Raw genomic sequence first — 21,951 nt, 5'->3', positions numbered from 1 at the left:
CCAGACTGAGCCCCTTCCTTCCTCTCCCCCCATCTTACCTCCTTCCCTTCCCCACAGCACCTGTATATACGTATATGTTTGTACATATTTATTACTCTATTTATTTATTTATTTTACTCGTGCATATCTATCCTATTTATTTTATTTTGTTAGTATGTTTGGTTTTGTTCTCTGTCTCCCCCTTTTAATAATAATGGCATTTGTTAAGCGCTTGTTAAGCTCTTCAAGGCCCTGCTGAGCCCCTTCCTTCCTCTCCCCCTCTCCATCCCCCCATCTTACCTCCTTCCCTTCCCCACAGCACCTGGATATACGTATATATGTTTGTACATATTTATTACTCTATTTATTTTTCTTGTGCATATCTATCCTATTTATTTTATTTTGTTAGTATGTTTGGTTTTGTCCTCTGTCTCCCCCTTTTAATAATAATGGCATTTGTTAAGCGCTTACTGTGTGCAAAGCACTGTGAGCCCACTTTTAGACTGTGAGCCCACTGTTGGGTAGGGACTGTCTCTATTTGTTGCCAATTTGGACTTCCCGAGTGCTTAGTACAGTGCTCTGCACATAGTAAGCGCTCAATAAATACGATTGATGATGACGATTGATGAAGCTCTGTTCTAAGCGCTGGGTGGGGGGGGATACGCAGTCTTTTAGACTGTGAGCCCACTGTTGGGTAGGGACTGTATCTATATCATCATCAATCGTATTTATTGAGCGCTTACTATGTGCAGAGCACTGTACTAAGCCCTTGGGAAGTACAAATTGGCAACATATAGAGACAGTCCGTACCCAACAGTGGGCTCAGTCTTGTACTTCCCAAGCGCTTAGTACAGTGCTCTGCACACAGTAAGCGCTCAATAAATACGATTGATTGATTGATACAAGGTGAGGTTGCCCCACGTGGGGCTCACGGTCTCAGTCCCCCGTTTTCCAGATAATAATCCTAATAATGGTGGTGTTTGTTAAAGCGCTTACTATGGGCCAAGCTCTGGTCTAAGCGCTGGGGGGAATACAAGGTGAGGTTGTCCCACATGGGGCTCACAGTCTTAGTCCCCCATTTTTCAGATAATAATCATAATAATGGTGGTATTTGTTAAATAATAATGATAATAATAATGGTGGTATTGGTTAAAGCGCTTACTATGTGCCAAGCTCTGTTCTAAGCGCTGGGGGGGATACAAGGTGAGGTTGTCCCACGTGGGGCTCACGGTCTTAGTTCCCCATTTTCCAGATAATAATCATGATAATGGTGGTATTTGTTAAATAATAATAATAATAATCATAATAATGGTGGTATTTGCTAAAGCGCTTACTATGTGCCAAGCTCTGTTCTAAGCGCTGGGGGGGATACAAGGTGAGGTTGTCCCACATGGGGCTCACGGTCTTAGTCCCCCATTTTCCATATAATAATCATAATAATGGTGGTATTTGTTAAATAATAATAATAATAATAATAATAATGGTGGTATTTGCTAAAGCGCTTACTATGTGCCAAGCTCTGTTCTAAGAGCTGGGGGGGATACAAGGTGAGGTTGTCCCACATGGGGCTCATGGTCTTAGTCCCCCACTTTCCAGATAATAATCATAATAATGGTGGTATTTGTTAAATAATAATAATAATCATCATCATAATGGTGGTATTTGTTAAAGCTCTTACTATGTGCCAAGCTCTGTTCTAAGTGCTGGGGGGGATACAAGGTGAGGTTGTCCCACATGGGGCTCACGGTCGTAGTTCCCCATTTTCCAGATAATAATCATAATAATGGTGGTATTTGTTAAATAATAATAATAATAATAATAATAATGGTGGTATTTGTTAAAGCGCTTACTATGTGCCAAGCTCTGGTCTAAGCGCTGGGGGGGATACAAGGTGAGGTTGTCCCACGGGGGGCTCATGGTCTTAGTCCCCCATTTTCCAGATAATAATCATAATAATGGCATTTATTAAGTGCTTATTATGTGCAAAGCACTGTTCTAAGCGCTGTGGGGGATACAAGGTGATCGAGGTTGTCCCACGTGGGGCTCACGGTCTTAGTCCCCCATTTTCCAGATAATAATAATAATAATAATAATGGCATTTATTAAGCGCTTACTATGTGCAAAGCATTGTTTTAAGCTCTGGGGGGGGATACAAGGTGATCGAGGTTGTCCCACGTGGGGCTCACGGTCTTAGTCCCCATTTTCCAGATAATAATAATAATAATAATAATGGCATTTATTAAGCGCTTACTATGTGCAAAGCACTGTTTTAAGCGCTGGGGGGGATACAAGGTGATCGAGGTTGTCCCACGGGGGGCTCACGGTCTTAATCCCCATTTTTACAGATGAGGGAACTGAGGCACAGAGAGTTGCCCAAGGTCACACAGCTGACAAGTGGCGGAGCCGGGATTTGAACCCAAATCCCAAGCCCGTGCTCTTTCTACTGTTCCGCACTGCTTCTCTATGGGGGTGGCTGGGCTGGACGGGCCGGAGGGACACGGGGTGGGGGGCTGAGCTGGATGGGTCAGGGGCGAGGGGTCCCACCTGGATGGCCAGGAGAGAGGGAAGCAACGTGGCTCAGTGGAAAGAGCCTGGGCTTTGGAGTCAGAGGTTGTGGGTTCAAATCCTGGCTCCGCCACTTGTCAGCTGGGTGACTTTGGGCAAGTTACTTCACTTCTCTGGGCCTCAGTTCCCTCATCTGCAAAATGAGGATGAAGACTGTGAGGCCCTCATGGGACAACCTGATTACCTTGTATCTCCCCCAGCGCTTAGAACAGTGCTTGGCACATAGTAAGCGCTTAACAAATACCAACATTATTATTATTATTATTCTGTGCCTTAGTTACCTCATCTGTAAAATGGGGATGAAGACTGTGAGCCCCACGTGGGACAAGCTGATTACCTTGTATCTCCCCCAGTGCTCAGAACAGTGCTTGGCACATAGTAAGCGCTTAACAAATACCTTATTATTCTGTGCCTCAGTTACCTCATCTGTAAAATGGGGATGAAGACTGTAATCCCCTCGTGGGACAACCTGATCACCTTGTATCTCCCCCAGTGTTTAGAACAGTGCTTGGTACATAGTAAGCGCTTAATAAATACCAACATTATTATTATTATTATTATTCTGTGCTTCAGTTACCTCATCTGTAAAATGGAAATGGAGACTGTGAGCCCCTCATGGGACAACCTGATCACCTTGTATCTCCCCCAGCGCTTAGAACAGTGCTTGGCACATAGTAAGCGCTTAACATATACCAACATTATTATTATTATTATTATTATTCTGTGCCTCAGTTACCTCATCTGTAAAATGGGGATGAAGACTGCGAGCCCCTCGTGGGACAACCTGATCACCTTGTATCTCCCCCAGAGCTTAGAACAGTGCTTGGCACATAGTAAGCGCTTAACAAACACCAACATTATTATTATTGTTTTTTAGAGAGGAGGGGGAAGTTAGGCCTGGGCAAGTCACTTCACTTCTCTGGGCCTCCGTTACCTGTGAGGTGGGGATGAAGACTGCAAGCCCCTTGTGGGACAACCTGATCACCTTGTATCTCCCCCAGCGCTTAGAACAGTGCTTGGCACATAGTAAGCGCTTAACAAATACCAACATTATTATTATTATTATTATTATTATTATTATTATTATTATTATTATTATTATTATTTAGAGAGGAGGGGGGAGTTAGGCCTGGGCAAGTCACTTCACTTCTCTGGGCCTCCGTTACCTGTGAAGTGGGAATGAAGACCGCGAGCCCCTCGTGGGACAACCTGATCACCTTGTATCTCCCCCAGCGCTTAGAACAGTGCTTGGCACATAGTAAGCGCTTAACAAATACCAACATCATTATTATTATTATTATTATTATTATCATTATTATTTAGAGAGGAGGGGGAAGTTAGGCCTGGGCAAGTCACTTCATTTCTCTGGGCCTCCGTTACCTGTGAAGTGGGGATAAAGACTGTGAGCCCCTCGTGGGACAACCTGATCACCTTGTATCTCTCCCAGCGCTTAGAACAGTGCTTGGCACATAGTAAGCGCTTAACAAATGCCAACATTATTATTATTATTTAGAGAGGAGGGGGAAGTTAAGCCTGGGCAAGTCACTTCATTTCTCTGGGCCTCCGTTACCTGTGAAGTGGGGATGAAGACTGCGAGCCCCTCGTGGGACAACCTGATCACCTTGTATCTCCCCCAGCGCTTAGAACAGTGCTTGGCACATAGTAAGCGCTTAACAAATACCAACATTATTATTATTATTTAGAGAGGAGGGGGAAGTTAGGCCTGGGCAAGTCACTTCACTTCTCTGGGCCTCCGTTACTTGTGAAGTGGGGATGAAGACTGCGAGCCGCTCGTGGGACAACCTGATCACCTTGTATCTCCCCCAGCGCTTAGAACAGTGCTTGGCACATAGTAAGCACTTAACAAATACCAACATTATCATTATCATTATTATTATTATTATTATTATTATTATTATTATTTAGAGAGGAGGGGGAAGTTAGGCCTGGGCAAGTCATTTCATTTCTCTGGGCCTCCGTTACCTGTGAAGTGGGGATGAAGACTGCGAGCCCCTCGTGGGACAACCTGATCACCTTGTATCTCTCCCAGCGCTTAGAACAGTGCTTGGCACATAGTAAGCGCTTAACAAATACCAACATTATTATTATTATTATTATTATTATTATTATTATTATTATTATTATTATTTAGAGAGGAGGGGGAAGTTAGGCTTGGGCAAGTCACTTCACTTCTCTGGGCCTCTGTTACCTGTGAGGTGGGGATGAAGACTGAGAGCCCCTCGTGGGACAACCTGATCACCTCGTATCTCCCCCAGCGCTTAGAACAGTGCTTGGCACATAGTAAGCGCTTAGCAAATACCAACATTTGGCAGGGTGGACCGACTGGGAGGGGAGACCCGTGCTGGACGTATTTGGTGGGGGGGCCCGGGGTGGTCCCGGGGGGTGGGGAGGGGAAGGGGGCTGAGCTGGATGGACTAGGAGAGAGGGGGTCGAGGCCCCAGCTGGACAGATGTGGACAGGAGGGGAAATCGAGGCCCGGGCTGGACAGTCCAGGGGTGAAGGGTCGGGGGGTGGAAAGGCCAACCACCTTGCGTGGTGTAGCTTCCCGCCTGCCGTCGGAGATTCTGCCGCTCCTCCTTGCTCATTCCGGCCGGACAGGCCCCTTTCTGCACATACTGCAAGACCCTCGCCATCTTCGAGTCCATTATCTGCCGGAGATAAGAATAATAATAAGAATAATAATAATAAGGGCATCTGTTAAGCGCTTACTATGTGCAAAGCACTGTTCTAAGCGCTGGATAATAATGGCATTTGTTAAGCGCTTACTATGGGCAAAGCAACGTTCTAAGCGCTGGGGAGGTTACAAGGTGATCAGGATAATAATAATAGTGGATAAGAATGGCATTTATCAAACTCTTACTATGTGCAAAGCACTGTTCTAAGCGCTGGGGAGGTTACAAGGTGATCAGGATAATAATAATAATAATAATAATAATAATAATAATAATAATAATGGCATTTGTTAAGCGCTTACTATGTGCAGAGCACTGTTCTAAGTGCTGGATAATAATGGCATTTGTTAAGCGCTTACAATGTGCAAAGCACTGTTCTAACCGCTGGATAATAATGGCATTTATCAAGCGCTTACTATGTGCAAAGCACTGTTCCAAGCGCTGGGGAGGTTACAAGGTGATCAGGATAATAATGATAATAATAATAATGGCATTTGTTAAGTGCTTACTCTGTGCAAAGCACTGTTCTAAACAATGGGGAGGTTATTAGGTGATCAGGATAATAATAATAATAATAATAATGGCATTTGTTAAGCGCTTACTATGTGCAAAGCACTATTCTAAGGGCTGGGGAGGTTACAAGGTGATCAGGATAATAATAATAGTAATAATAATAATAATAATAATAATGGCATTTGTTAAGCGCTTACTATGTGCAAAGCACTGTTCTAAGCGCTGGATAATAATGGCATTTATCAAGCGCTTACTATGTGCAAAACATTGTTCCAAGCGCTGGGGAGGTTACAAGGTGATCAGGATAATAATGGTAATAATAATAAAGGCATTTGTTAAGCGCTTACTATGTGCAAAGCACTGTTCTAAACACTGGGGAGGTTATTAGGTGATCAGGATAATAATAATAATAATAATGGCATTTGTTAAGTGCTTACTATGTGCAAAGCACTATTCTAAGGGCTGGGGAGGTTACAAGGTGATCAGGATAACAATAATAATAATAATAATGGCATTTGCTAAGCGCTTACTATGTGCAAAGCACTGTTCTAAGTGCTGGATAATAATGGCATTTATCAAGCACTTACTATGTGCAAAGCACTGTTCTAAGCGCTGGGGAGGTTACAAGGTGATCAGGATAATAATAATAATAATAATAATAATAATAATAATATGGCATTTGTTAAGCGCTTACTATGTGCAAAACACTGTTCCCAGTGCTGGGGAGGTTACAAGGTGATCAGGATAATAATAATAATAATAATAATGGCATTTGTTAAGCGCTTACTATGTGCAAAGTACTGTTCTAAGCGCTGGGTAATAATGGCATTTATTAAGCGCTTACTATGTGCAAAGCACTGTTCCAAGTGCTGGGGAGGTTACAAGGTGATCAGGACAATAATAATAATAATAATGGCATTTGTTAAGCGCTTACTATGTGCAAAGCACCGTTCATTCATTCATTCACTCGTATGTATTGAGCGCTTACTGTGTGCAGAGCACTGTACTAAGCGCTTAGGAAGTACAAGTTGGCAACACATAGAGACGGTCCCTACCCAACAGCAGGCCCACAGTCCACAGTTAGTTTATTAATTAATTATCATTAGTTAATTGATGTATTAATTATTGATGTATTGATTAATTTATTACTTATTATTCTTTATTTTTTGCTTCTCTAATAAGAATAAGCTTTGAGCCCCATGTGGGACATGAACTGTGTCCAACCTGATTAGCTTGTATCTACACCAGTGCTTAGTATGGGGCCTGGAATATAGTAAGCGCTAAGCCCTTAGTACAGTGCTCTGCACACAGTAAGCGCTCAATAAATACGATTGATTGATTGATTGACCGTCTCTATATGTTGCCAATTTGTACTTCCCAAGTGCTTAGTACAGTACTCTGCACACAGTAAGTGCTCAATAAATACGATTGAATGAATGAATTTATTTAGCATTTACTGTGTTCAGAGCACTGTACTAAGCGCTGTTATCACAGACACGTTCCCTGCTCACAACAATTTCAGAATCTAGATGGGGAGAAAGATAATAATGTAAATAAATTACAGATATGTACATAAGGGCAGTGGGGCTGGGAGGGGGGATAATAATAATGATGGCATTTATTAAGCGCTTACTATGCACAAAGCACCATTCTAAGCGCTGGGGAGGTTACAAGGTGATCAGGTTGTCCCATGGGGGGCTCACAGTCTTCACCCCCATTTTACAGATGAGGTAACTGAGGTCCAGTGACGTGAAGTGACTTGCCCAAAGTCACCCAGCTGACAATTGGCAGAGCCGGGATTTGAACCCATGACCTCTGACTCCCAAGCCCGGGCTCTCTCCACTGAGCCCCGCTGGATGAATAATGGGAGCAAGTCAGGGCAACACAGAGGGGAGTGGGAGAAGAGGAAAGGAGGATTTAATCAATCAATCAATCAATCAATCGTATTTATTGAGCGCTTACTGTGTGCAGAGCACTGTACTAAGCGCTTGGGAAGGACAAGTTGGCAACATCTTGGATTTAGTCAGGGAAGGCCTCCAATAAAGCTTTGAAGGTGGGGAGAGTCGTTGTAATTAAGTAACTGATTAAGTAATTAAGTTGGACACAATCCCTGTTCCTCAGGGGGTCCGGATTTAAGTGGGGGAGAACAGATATTTAATTTTTATTACACAGATAAAGAGGCCCAGGGAAGTTAAGTGACTAACCCAAGGTCACACAGGGGGCAAGTGACAGAATGGAGATTCATTCATTCATTCAATCGTGTTTATTGAGCGCTTACTGTGTGCAGAGCACTGTACTAAGCGCTTGGGAAGTCCAAGTTGGCAACATATTGAGCCGGTCCCTACCCAACAACGGGCTCACAGTCTAGAAGGGGAAGACAGACAACAAAACGCCCACTGTTGGGTAGGGACTGTCTCTCTATGTTGCCAATTTCTACTTCCCAAGCGCTTAGTACAGTGCTCTGCACATAGTAAGCGCTCAATAAATGCGATTGATGATGATGATACGGACAGGTGTCAAGTCATCAGAATAAATACATTCATTCAATCGTATTTATTGAGCGTTTACTGTGTGCAGAGCACTGTACTGAGCGCTTGGGAAGTACAAGTTGGCAACATGAATGCATGACCTTCAGGCTTCCAGGCCCGGGCTCGATATATAAAATAAAAGAAATAATGGCATTTGTTAAGCACCTATTATGTGCCAAGCACTGTTCTAAGATCCACTAGGCCCCGGTGGCCCACCCCTCGGCCCTGTCAGACTTGGGGGCTCATTCATTCATTCATTCATTCGTATTTATTGAGCGCTTACTGTGTGCAGAGCACTGTACTAAGCGCTGGGGGAGATCCTAGGTGATGACGTTGTCCCACCTGGGGCTCCCAGTCTGCATCGCTTAGTGCAGTGCTCTGCACACAGTAAGCGCTCAATAAATACGATTGAATGAATTCATCCCCATTTTCCAGATGAGGGAACTGAGGCCCAGAGAAGTGAAGTGACTTGCCCTAAAGTCACACACAGACAGGATGAAATAATAATAATAGTGATGGTATTTGTTAAGCGCTTCCTATGTGCCAAGCACTGTTCTAAGCGCTGGGGGAGATCCAAGGTGATCAGGTTGTCCCACGGGGGGCTCCCGGTCTTCATCCCCATTTTCCAGATGAGGGAACTGAGGCCCAGAGAAGTGCCCCAAAGTCACACACAAATAAGATGGAATAATAATGATGATGATGGTATTTGTTAAGCGCTTCCTATGTGCCAAGCACTGTTCTAAGCGCTGGGGGAGATCCAAGGTGATCAGCTTGTCCCACGGAGGGCTTCCGGTCTTCATCCCCATTTTCCAGATGAGGGAACTGAGGCCCAGAGAAGAAGTGACTTGCCCCAAAGTCCCACACAAATAGGATGGAATAATAATAATAATAATAATGGTTGTCCCACGTGGGGCTCCCAGTCTTCATCCCCATTTTCCAGATGAGGGAACTGAGGCCCAGGGAAGTGCCCCAAAGTCACACACAAATAAGATGGAATAATAATAATAATAATAATAATAATAATAATAATAGTAATGTTGGTATTTGTTTAGCGCTTCCTATGTGCCAAGCACTGTTCTAAGCGCTGGGGGAGATCCAAGGGGATGAGGTTGTCCCACGGGGGGCTCCCGGTCTTCATCCCCATTTTCCAGATGAGGGAACTGAGGCCCAGAGAAGTGCCCCAAAGTCACACACAAATAAGATGGAATAACAATAATAATGATGCTAATGGTGTTTGTTAAGCGCTTCCTATGTGCCAAGCACTGCTCTAAGCGCTGGGATAGATCCAAGGTAATCAGGTTATCCCACGGGGGGCTCCCCGTCTTCATCCCCATTTTCCAGATGAGGGAACTGAGGCCCAGCGAAGTGCCCCAAAGTCACACACAAATAAGATGGAATAATAATAATAATAATAGTATTTGTTAAGCACTTACTATGTGCCAAGCACTGTTCTAAGCGCTGGGGGAGATCCAAGGGGATGAGGTTGTCCCACGGGGGGCTTCCAGTCTTCATCCCCATTTTCTAGATGAGGGAACTGAGCCCCAGAGAAGTGCCCCAAAGTCACACACAAATAAGATGGAATAATAATAATGGTATTTCTTAAGCACTTACTATGTGCCAAGCACTGTTCTAAGCGCCGGGGGAGATCCAAGGGGATGAGGTTGTCCCACGGGGGGCTCCCAGTCTTCATCCCCCTTCTTTTAGACTGTGAGTCCACTGTTGGGTAGGGACTGTCTCTATATGTTGCCAATTTGTACTTCCCAAGCGCTTAGTACAGTGCTCTGCACATAGTAAGCGCTCAATAAATATGATTGATTGATTGATTGATTCTACTGTCGGGTAGGGACCGTCTCTCTACGTAGCCTACTTGTCCTTCCCAAGCGCTTAGCCCAGTGCTCTGCACCCAGTAAGCGCTCCATAAATACGACTGATTGATTGACCGATGGCTCCCCATTTTCCAGATGAGGGAACTGAGGCCCAGAGGAGTGAAGAAGTGACTGCCCCCCCCCCCCCCACGTCCCCCCCAGATAGGATGGAATGACTGGGTGAAGGGATGCAGGGCCTCGGGGTCACCCCACTGTCAATCAATCAATCAATGGTATTTATTGAGCGCTTACTGTGTGCAGAGCGCTGTACTAAGCGCTTGGGAAGTCCAAATTGGCAACATAGAGAGACAGTCCCTACCCAACAGTGGGCTCACAGTCTAAAAGTCACTGTGTGTCCCCCCCCAGCCCGCGGGGCCCCACTCACCCCAAAATCCGGGCCAGGCCAAGGCCAGAGCAGGACCCCAAGTGACAATGAGTCCGGGGGCCTGGGCTCCTTCCCGCCCTTTCCTCTCCCACCCCCCCCCCTTCCCATCCCTCCAGGAAAACCCAGGATCCCCGCCCCCAGCCCATCCCCTCCATTCCCACCCCTTTATCCAGCCCTCACTGCCTGCAGGGCAGAGGAGGAGGGATGAGACTACTAATAATAATGACAATGAGGGCATTTGTTAAGCGCTTACTACGTGCCAAGCACTGCTCTCAGCGCTGGGGGGGATACGAGGTCATCAGGTTGTCCCACGGGGGCTCAGGGTCTTCATCCCCCTTTTCAATCAATCAATCAATCAATCCCCCTTTTCAATCACTCAATCAATCAATCGTATTTATTGAGCGCTTACTGTGTGCAGAGCACTGGACTAAGCGCTTGGGAAGTCCAAGTTGGCAACAGCAATCAATCAATCAATCAATCGTATTTATTGAGCGCTTACTGTGTGCAGAGCACTGGACTAAGCGCTTGGGAAGTCCAAGTTGGCAACATAGAGAGACGGTCCCTACCCAACAGTGGGCTCACAGTCTAGAAAGTGGGCTCACAGTCAATCAATCAATCAATCAATCGTATTTATTGAGCACTTACTGTGTGCAGAGCACTGGACTAAGCGCTTGGGAAGTACAAGTTGGCAACATATAGAGACGGTCCCTACCCAACAGTGGGCTCACAGTCTAGAAAGTGGGCTCACAGTCAATCAATCAATCAATCAATCAATCGTATTTATTGAGCCCTTACTGTGTGCAGAGCACTGGACTGAGCGCTTGGGAAGTCCAAGTTGGCAACATCTAGAGATGGTCCCTACCCAACAGTGGGCTCACAGTCTAGAAAGTGGACTCACAGTCTAGAAAGTGGGCTCACGGTCCAGATGAGAGAACTGAGAAGCAATCAATCAATCAATCGTATTTATTGAGCGCTTACTGTGTGCAGAGCACTGGACTAAGCGCTTGGGAAGTCCAAGTTGGCAACATATAGAGACGGTCCCTACCCAACAGTGGGCTCACAGTCTAGAAGTGGGCTCACAGTCTAGAAAGTGGGCTCACAGTCAATCAATCAATCAATCAATCGTATTTATTGAGCGCTTACTGTGTGCAGAACACTGGACTAAGCGCTTGGGAAGTCCAAGTTGGCAACATATAGAGATGGTCCCTACCCAACAGTGGGCTCACAGTCTAGAAGGGGGCTCACAGTCTAGAAAGTGGGCTCACAGTCCAGATGAGAGAACTGAGAATCAATCAATCAATCAATCAATCGTATTTATTGAGCGTTTACTGTGTGCAGAGCACTGGACTAAGCGCTTGGGAAGTAAATCAATCGTATTGAGCGCTTACTGTGTGCAGAGCACTGTACTAAGCGCTTGAGAAGTCCAAGTTGGCAACATATAGAGACAGTCCCTACCCAACAGTGGGCTCACAGTCTAGAAAGTGGGCTCACAGTCTAGAAAGTGGGCTCACAGTCAATCAATCAATCAATCAATCAATCGTATTTATTGAGCGCTTACTGTGTGCAGAGCACTGGACTAAGCGCTTGGGAAGTCCAAGTTGGCAACATATAGAGACGGTCCCTACCCAACAGTGGGCTCACAGTCTAGACATGGGCTCCCAGTCTAGAAAGTGGGCTCACAGTCAATCAATCAATCAAACAATCAATCAATCTTATTTATTGAGCGCTTACTGTGTGCAGAGCACTGGACTAAGCGCTTGGGAAGTCCAAGTTGGCAACATATAGACACGGTCCCTACCCAAGAGTGGGCTCACAGTCTAGAAGTGACGTGACTCGCCCGAGGTCACACAGCAGCCAAGTGGGGGAGCCGGGATTAGAACCCATGATCTCTGACGCCCAAACCCGGGCTCTTAATAATAATAATAATAATAATAATACTAATAATAATAATAATAATAATAATATTTACTAAGTGCTTATTATTTCTAGACTATGAGCCCACTGTTGTGTAGGGATTGTCTCTATATGTTGCCAACTTGTACTTCCCAAGCGCTTAGTACAGCACTGTGAACACAGTAAGCTCTCAATAAATACAATTGCATGAATGAATGAATGAATGTGCAAAGCAGTTTTCTCAGCGCTGGGGTAGATACAAGGTGATCAGGTTGTCCCACGTGGGGCTCAAAGTCTTACTCCCCATTTTCCAGATGAGGGAACTGAGGCCCAGAGAAGTGAAGTGACTTGCCCAAAGTCACACAGCTGAAGTGGCAGAGTCGAAATTTGAACCCATGACCTCTGACTCCAAAGCCTGGGCTCTTTCCACTGAGCCACGCTGCTTCTTTTTCTTTTTTTTTTGGTATTTGTTAAGCACTTACTGTGTGCAAAGCACTGTTCTAAGGGCCTCTTGCCATTGGGTCTGTATTTGTTGCCAAACTGTACTTTCCAAGCACTTAGTACAGTGCTCTGCACCCAATAAGCACTCAATAAATACGATTGAATGAATGAATGAATGAATGAATGAATGAATGAATGAATTCACAGGCCTGGAATTCAGAAGGTCAATCAATCAATCAATCGTATTTATTGAGCGCTTACTGTGTGCAGAGCACTGTACTAAGCGCTTGGGAAGTGCAAGTTTGCAACATATAGAGACGGTCCCTAACCAACAGCGGGCTCACAGTCTAGAAGGGGGAGACAGAGAACAAAACAAAACATATTAACAACAACAAAAAAAATAGAATAGGTATGCACAAGTAAAATAAATAGCGCTTAGTACAATGCTCTGCACACAGTAAGCGCTCAATAAATACGATTGAATGAATGAATGAATGATTATTATTATTTGAGGTGTCTTTTTCAACTGCTTTGGTCCTTTTCTGCGGGGGAACTTGCTTTCCAGGGTGAAAGTCGTAGTTTAATAAATAATGTTTTCCCCACCACAGAGGCCATGACTTCTCCCATTCATTGACGCTCTTGACAGGGAAAGGAGGGGAGGGCAGTGAATCTGATCATCTTAACCACTTACTCCGCATGGGGCTCGCAGCCTCAATCCCCATTCAATCAATCAATCAATCAATCATATTTATTGAGCGTTTACTGTGTGCAGAGCACTGTACTAAGCTCTTGGGAAGTACAAGTTGGCAACATATAAAGACAGTCCCTACCCAACAGCGGGCTCCCAGTCTAGAAGGGGGAGACAGACAACAAAACAAAACATATTAACAAAAAAAATAAATAGAATAGATATGTACAAGTAAAATAAATAGCGCATAGTACAGTGCTCTGCATACAGTAAGTGCTCAATAAATACGATTGAATGAAAGAATGAATTATTATTATTATTTGAGGTGTCTTTTTCAACTGCTTTGGTCCTTTTCTGCGGGTGAACTTGCTTTCCAGGGTGAAAGTCATAGTTTAATAATGTTTTCCACACCACAGGGGCCATGACTTCTTCCATTCATCGCTGCTCTCTTGATGGGGAAAGGAGGGGAGGGCAGTGAATCTGATCCTCTTAACCACTTACTCCGCATGGGGCTCGCAGCCTCAATCCCCATTCAATCAATCAATCAATCAATCAATCGTATTTATTGAGCGCTTACTGTGTGCAGAGCACTGTACTAATCAATCAATCAATCAATCGTATTTATTGAGCGCTTACTGTGTGCAGAGCACTGGACTAAGTGCTTGCGAAGTACAAGCTGGCAACATATAGAGACAGTCCCTACCCAACAGTGGCTTGGCAGTCTAGAAGGGGGAGACAGAGAACAAAACCAAACATATTAACAAAATAAAATAAATAGAATAGATATGTACAAGTAAAATAAATCAATAAATAGAGTAATAAATAGGTACAAACATATAGACATATATACAGGTGCTGTGGGGAAGGGAAGGAGGTAAGATGGGGGGATGGAGAGGGGGACAAGGAGGAGAGGAAGGAGGGGGCTCAGTCTGGGAAGGCCTAGACTTCTGTAACCCCATGTTACAGATGAGGTAACTGAGGCCCAGAGAAGTGAAGCGACTTTACCACGGTCACACAGCAGACAAACGGCTGAGCTGGGATTAGAACCCATTCATTCGTATTTATCGAGCGCTTACTGTGTGCAGAGCACTGGATTAAGCGCTTGGGAAGTCCAATGAATATCTAAATATATAAATGATATAAATGAAGCAGCGTGGTTCAGTGGACAGAGCCCGGGCTCTGGAGCCAGAGGTCGTGGGTTCGAATCCCGGCTCCGCCACTTGTCTGCCGTGTGACCTCGGTCAAGTCATTTCACTTTTAGACTGTGAGCCCGCTGTTGGGTAGGGACTGTCTCTGTATGTTGCCAATTTGTACTTCCCAAGCGCTTAGTACAGTGTTCTGCACATAGTAAGCGCTCAATAAATACGATTGATGATGATGATGATGATGATGTTGCCAACTTGTACTTCCCAAGCGCTTAGTCCAGTGCTCTGCGCACAGTAAGCACTCAATAAATACGATTGATTGATTGATTGATTGATTTTCTGGGCCTCAGTGATCTCATCTGGAAAATGGGGATGAAGACGGTGAGTCCTAGGTGGGACAGGGACTGTGTCCAACCTGCTGACCTTGCCTCTACCCCAGTGTTTAGTACAGTGTTCGGCATATAATAAGCGCTTCAAGAGGCACCACAAATACCCTCTAAACTGTGAGCTCGTTGTGGGCAGGGAATGTCACTGTGTATCGTTATACTTTCCCAGACGCTTAGCACAGTGCTCTGCACACCGTAAGCACTTATTTCAATACGATTGAATGCCACAATCATTAACTACCATTAAGTTTTTTAAAAAGTTCGTATCCCCTATGTTGTCGCCTCAAAATGTGAGGCCCACTACGAGTGTCCCGCCAGCCGACGGGAGGCCGACTACGAGTCCCAGAATGCCACGCGGCGGCGGGGAGACCAGAAGTCCCGGCATGCCACGCGGCGGGGGGAGACTACGAGTCCCAGCATGCCACTTGGCGGGGAAGACTACAAGTCCCGGCATGCTACGCGGCAGCGGAGAGACTACATATCCCGACATGGCACGTGGGGGGGAGAGACTACGAGTCCCAGCATGCCACGCGGCGGGGGAGACTACAAGTCCAGGCATGCCACGCGGCGGGGGGGCGGGGGAGCCTACGAGTCCAGGGAGACTACGAGTCCCGACATGCCACGCGGCGGGGGAGGAACTACGAGTTCGTTCATTCATTCAGTCGTATTGATTGAGCGCTTACTGTGTGCAGAGCACTGTACTAAGCGTTTGGGAAGTCCAAGTCGGCAACATGGGGTGACGGTCCCTACCCAACAACGGGCTCACAGTCTAGAAGGGGGAGACAGACAACAAAACAAAACATGTGGTCAGGTGTCAAGTTATCAGAATAAATAGAAGTAAGGCTAGAAGCACATCATTGACAAAATAAATAGTATTCATTCATTCATTCAGTCGTATGGATTGAGCGCTTACTGTGTGCAGAGCACTGTACTAAGCGCTTGGGAAGTCCAAGTCGGCAACATATAGAGACGGTCCCTACCCAACAGTCACAGTCTAGAAGGGGGAGACAGACAACAAAACAAAATATGTGGAGTCCAGGGGAAACTACAAGTCCCGACAGGCCACGCGGCGGGGGCGGGGAAACCACGTGTTCATTAACTTATTCATTCAATCGTATTTATTGAGCGCTTCCTGTGGGCAGAGCACTGTACTAAGCGCTTGGGAAGTCCAAATCGGCAACAACGGGCTCAGTCTAGAAGGGGGAGACGGACGACAAAACAGAACATGTGGAGTCCGGGGAGACTACGAGTCCCGGAATGCCACGCAGCGGGGAAGGGGTGACTACGAGTTCATTCATTTAATCGTATTTATTGAGCGCTTCCTTTGTGCAGAGCACTGTCCTAAGCGCTTGGAAGTACAAGTCGGCAACATAGAGAGACAAACCACGCGGCCTGGGTGGGGAGCGGGGGCAGACTACAGGGAAGCACCGTGGCTCAGTGGAAAAAGCCCGGGCTTTGGAGTCAGAGGTCATGGGTTCAAATCCCGACTCCGCCAATGGCCGGCTTTGTGACTTTGGGCTGGTCACTTCTCTGGGCCTCAGTGACCTCATCTGTAAAATGGGGATTAAGACTTTGCGCCCCACGTGGCACCGCCTCATCACCTTGTAGCCTCCCCGGCGCTTAGAATAGTGCATTGCACATAGTAAGCGCTTAATAAATGCTCTGCACATAGTAAGCGCTCAATAAATACGATTGATTGACTACGAGTCCCGGCATGCCCCGCGGGCTGAGGGGGAGACAGACTACAAGTCCCGGCAGGCGCCGCGCCCGGGCTTCTCCCCCTGGCGGCGGCGGAAGCCGACTACGAATCCCGGCACGCCGCGCGGGCTGGGGAGCGGCAGACTACAAGTCCCGGCATGCCCCGCGCTCGCGTGCCGTTCGTCCTCGCTCTCCCCCGCGGGTGTTTCTCTCTGGCGGCGGAAGCCGACTACGAGTCCCGGCATGCCCCGCGGGCTGGGGGCGTCAGACTACAATTCCCGGCAGGCGCCGCGCCCGGGTGCCGGCCGCCCTCGCTCTCCCCCGCGGGTGTCTCCCCCTGACGGCGGCGGAAGCAGACTACGAGTCCCGGCATGCCACGCTGCGCGGAGGGGGTGACTACGAGTTCATTCATTCAGTCGTATTTATTGAGCGTTTCCTCTGTGCAGAGCACTGTCCTAAGCGCTTGGAAGTACAAGTCTGCAACATATAGAGTCATACCACGCGGCCTGGGTGCGCAGACTACAGGGAAGCATAGTGGCTCAGTGGAAAAAGCCCGGGCTTTGGAGTCAGAGGTCATGGGTTCAAATCCCGGCTCCGCCAATGGCCGGCTGTGTGACTTTGGGCTGGTCACTTCTCTGGGCCTCAGTGACCTCATCTGTAAAATGGGGATTAAGACTTTGCGCCCCACGTGGCATCGCCTCATCACCTTGTAGCCTCCCCGGCGCTTAGAATAGTGCATTGCACATAGTAAGCGCTCAATAAATACGATTGATTGACTACAAGTCCCGGCATGCCCCGCGGGCTGAGGGGGAGACAGACTACAAGTCCCGGCATGCGCCGCGCCCGGGTGTCTCCCCCTGGAGGCGGCGGAAGCCGACTACGAATCCCGGCACGCCGCACGGGCTGGGGAGCGGCAGACTACAAGTCCCGGCATGCCCCGCGCTCGCGTGCCGCTCGTCCTCGCTCTCCCCCGCGGGTGTTTCTCTCTGGCGGCGGAAGCCGACTACGAGTCCCGGCATGCCCCGCGGGCTGGGGGGGGGAGGCCGACTAGTCCCGGCATGCGCCGCGCTCGGGTGCCGCCCGCCCTCCCTCTCCCCCGAGGGTGTCTCCCCCTGGCGGCGGCGGAAGCAGACTACGAGTCCCGGCATGCCACGCGGCGGGGAGGGGGTGACTACGAGTTCATTCATTCAATCGTATTTATTGAGCGCTTCCTGTGTGCAGTGCACTGTTCTAAGCGCTTGGACGTACACGTCGGCAACATATAGAGACATGCCACGCGGCCTGGGTGGTGGTGGGGGGCAGACTACAGGGAAGCAGCGTGGCTCAGTGGAAAGAGCCCGGGCTTCGGAGTCAGCGGTCATGGGTTCCAATCCCGGATCCGCCAATGGCCAGCTGTGTGACTTTAGGCTGGTCACTTCTCTGGGCCTCAGCGACCTCATCTGTAAAATGGGGATTAAGACTGTGTGCCCCACGTGGCACCTTGCAACCTCCCCAGCGCTTAGAACAGTGCTTTGCACACAGTAAGCGCTTAATAAATGCCATTATTATTATTATTATTACATGGCCCTCGCCCGGTTGCCGGCCGCCTTCGCTATCTCCCGCGGGTGTCTCCCCCTGGCGGCGGCGGAAGCAGATTACGAGTCCCGGCATGCCCCGCGGGCTGGGGGGGGGCGGCTGACTACAAATCCCGGCATGCACCGCGCCCGGGTGCCCCCCCATTCTCCCTCTCCCCCGCGGGTGTCTCCCCCTGGCGGCGGCGGAAGCCGACTACGAGTCCCGGCATGCCCCGCGGGCTGGGGGGCGGCGGACTACAAGTCCCGGCATGCGCCGCGCCCGGGTGCCGCCCGTCCTCCCTCTCTCCCGCGAGTGTCTCCCCCTGGCGGCGGCGGCGGGTTCTTCCGTCGCGGTGGTTGCATCGTTTGCATCGGTTGCATCAGTTGCATCAGCCGCAGCAGCCTGCGTCTCCGATCCGAGGCCCCGGGATGGCGGGAGCACACCACGGCAACGCCGAACACGGTGAGGACAAACCGTATATATATATATATATCAGTCAATCAATCAATCAGTCAATCAATCAATCGTATTAATTGAGCGCTTACTGTGTGCAGAGCACTGTACTATATATATGTATATATATATGTTTCTACGTATTTATTACTCTATTTATTTTACTTGTACATATCTATTCTATTTATTTTATTTTGTTAATATGTTTGATTTTGTTCTCCGTCTTCCCCTTCTAGCCTGTGAACCCACTGGTGGGTAGGGGCCGTCTCTAGATGTTGCCAACTTGGACTTCCCAAGCGCTTAGTCCAGTGCTCTGCACACAGTAAGCGCTCAATAAATACGATTGATTGATATGTATATATATATATATATATATATGTGTTTGTACGTCATCATCATCAATCGTATTTATTGAGCGCTTACTGTGTGCAGAGCACTGGACTAAGCGCTTGGGAAATACAAGTTGGCAACGTATGGAGACAGTCCCTACCCAACAGTGGGCTCACAGTCTTAAAAGGGGGAGACAGAGAACAAAACCAAACACACTAACAAAATAAAATAAATAAAATAGGTATGGACAAGTCAAATAAATAAATAAATAGAGTAATAAATCTGTACAAACATCTATACATATATACAGGTGCTGTGGGGAAGGGAAGGAGGTAAGATGGGGGGATGGAGAGGGGGAATCAATCAATCAATCGTATTTAGCGCTTACTGTGTGCAGAGCACTGTACTATATATATATATATATGTTTACGTATTTATTAGTCTATTTATTTATTTATTTTACTTGTACATACCTATTCTATTTATTTTATTTTGTTAATGTGTTTTGTTTTGTTGTCTGTCTCCCCCTTCTAGCCTGTGAGCCCAATGTTGGGTAGGGACCGTCTCTATGTGTTGTCAGCTTGGACTTCCCAAGCGCTTAGTCCAGTGCTCTGCACACAGTAAGCGCTCAATAAATACGGTTGATTGATATGTATATATATATATGTTTATACGTATTTATTACTCTATTTATTTTACTTGTACATATCTATTCTATTTATTTTATTTTGTTAATATGTTTGGTTTTGTTCTCCGTCTCCCCCTTCTAGACTGTGAGCCCACTGTTGGGTAGGGACCGTCTCTATGTGTTGCCAACTTGGACTTCCCAAGCGCTTAGTACAGTGCTCTGCACACAGTAAGCGCTCAATAAATACGGTTGATTGATATGTATATATATATATATATGTTTGTACGTATTTATTACTCTATTTTACTTGTACACATTTATTCTATTCATTTTATTCTGTTAATATGTTTGGTTTTGTTCTCTGTCTCCCCCTTTTAGATTGTGAGCCCTCTGTTGGGTAGGGACCGTCTCTAGATGTTGCCAACTTGTACTTCCCAAGCGCTTAGTCCAGTGCTCTGCACACAGTAAGCGCTCAATAAATACGAATGAATGAATGAAACCCTCTACGGCGCCCCCGCCACCCCTTTTCTTCCCTCCCTTTCCCCATTTTTTAATGCTATTAATAGTAATAGCATTTATTAATAATAATAATAACAATGGCATTTATTAAGCGCTTACTCTGTGCAAAGCACTGTTCTAAGCGCTGGGGAGTTTACAGGGTGATCAGGTTGTCCCACAGTCTTCATCCCCATTTTACAGATGAGGGAACTGAGGCCCAGAGAATAATAATAATAATGATGGTGGCATTGATTAAGCGCTTACTATGTGCAAAGCACCGTTCTAAGCGCTGGGGAGGTTCCAGGGTGATCAGGTTGTCCCACGGGGGGCTCACAGTCATCATCCCCATTTTCCAGATGAGGGAACTGAGGCCCAGTGAAGTGACTTGCCCAAGGTCACACAGCTGACAAGTGGAGGGGCCGGGATTTGAACCCATGACCTCTGACTCCAAAGCCCGGGCTGTTTCCACTGAGCCACGCTGCTTCATTTATTGAGCGCTTACTATGTGCAATGCACTGTGCTAAGACTATCGGGCAACCATCAACCCTCTACTAAATAATAACGATGGCATTTATTGAGCGCTTACTATGTGCAAAGCACTGTGCTAAGGCTATTGGGTAAGCGCTTACCATCGACCCTCTACTACTAATAATAATGATGGCATTTGTTGAGCGCTTACTATATGTGCAAAGCACTGTGCTAAGACGATTGGGTAATTATCAACCCTCTACTAAATAATAATGATGGCATTTATTGAGCGCTTACTATGTGCAAAGCACTGTGCTAAGACTACTGGGTAAGCGCTTACCATCAACCCTCTCACTACTGCTAATAATGATGGCATTTGTTGAGCGCCTACTATGTGCAAAGCACTCTGAGGCTATTGGGTAAGCGCTCACCATCTGTCAAACCCTCTGCTGATAATAATGATGGTATTTATTGAGCGCTTACTGTGTGCAAAGCACTCTGCTGAGGCTATTGGGTAAGCGCTCACCATCTGTCAAACCCTCTGCTTATAATAATAATGATGGCATTTATTGAGCGCTTATTATGTGGAAAGCACTGTGCTAAGGCTATTGGGTAAGCGCTCACCATCTGTCAAACCGTCTGCTAATAATAATAATGATGGCATTTATTGAGCGCTTACTATGTGCAAAGCACTGTGCTAAGGCTATTGGGTAAGCGCTCACTGTCTGTCAAACCCTCTGCTACTAATAATAATGATGGCATTTATTGAGCACTTACTATGTGCGAAGCACTCTGCTAAGGCTATTGGGTAAGCGCTCACCATCTGTCAAACCCTCTGCTAATAATAATAATAATGATGGCATTTATTGAGCGCTTACTATGTGCAAAGCACTCTGCTGAGGCTATTGGGTAAGCGCTCACCATCTGTCAAACCCTCTGCTAATAATAATAATAATGATGGCATTTATTGAGCGCTTACTATGTGCGAAGCACTCTGCTGAGGCTATTGGGTAAGCGCTCACCATCTGTCAAACCCTCTGCTAATAATAATAATAATGATGGCATTTATTGAGCGCTTACTATGTGCAAAGCACTCTGCTGAGGCTATTGGGTAAGCGCTCACCGTCTGTCAAACCCTCTACTACTAATAATAATGATGGCATTTATTGAGCGCTTACTATGTGCAAAGCACTGTTCTAAGACTATTGGGTAAGCGCTCACCGTCTGTCAAACCCTCTACT

The 21,951-nt window shown here is 46.7% G+C and overlaps 1 protein-coding gene across 1 annotated transcript in view; it reads left to right on the top strand.

Annotated features, from left to right (window-relative positions):
- The first annotated feature begins 18,697 nt into the window (after positions 1 to 18,697).
- CARS1 (cysteinyl-tRNA synthetase 1) overlaps positions 18,698 to 21,951 on the top strand; it is a 77,138-nt gene continuing 73,884 nt past the window's right edge. Inside the window, exon 1 of the mRNA XM_038764258.1 lies at positions 18,698 to 18,795. Within this exon, the coding sequence (XP_038620186.1) occupies positions 18,762 to 18,795 (34 nt within the window). The 5' untranslated portion in view covers positions 18,698 to 18,761. The remainder of the gene's footprint in view (positions 18,796 to 21,951) is intronic.

The sequence above is a fragment of the Tachyglossus aculeatus genome, chromosome 22 (assembly GCF_015852505.1).
Source record: "Tachyglossus aculeatus isolate mTacAcu1 chromosome 22, mTacAcu1.pri, whole genome shotgun sequence".
Classification (NCBI taxonomy): Eukaryota; Metazoa; Chordata; class Mammalia; order Monotremata; family Tachyglossidae; genus Tachyglossus; species Tachyglossus aculeatus.
This window is presented reverse-complemented; position numbering and strand designations above follow the sequence as displayed.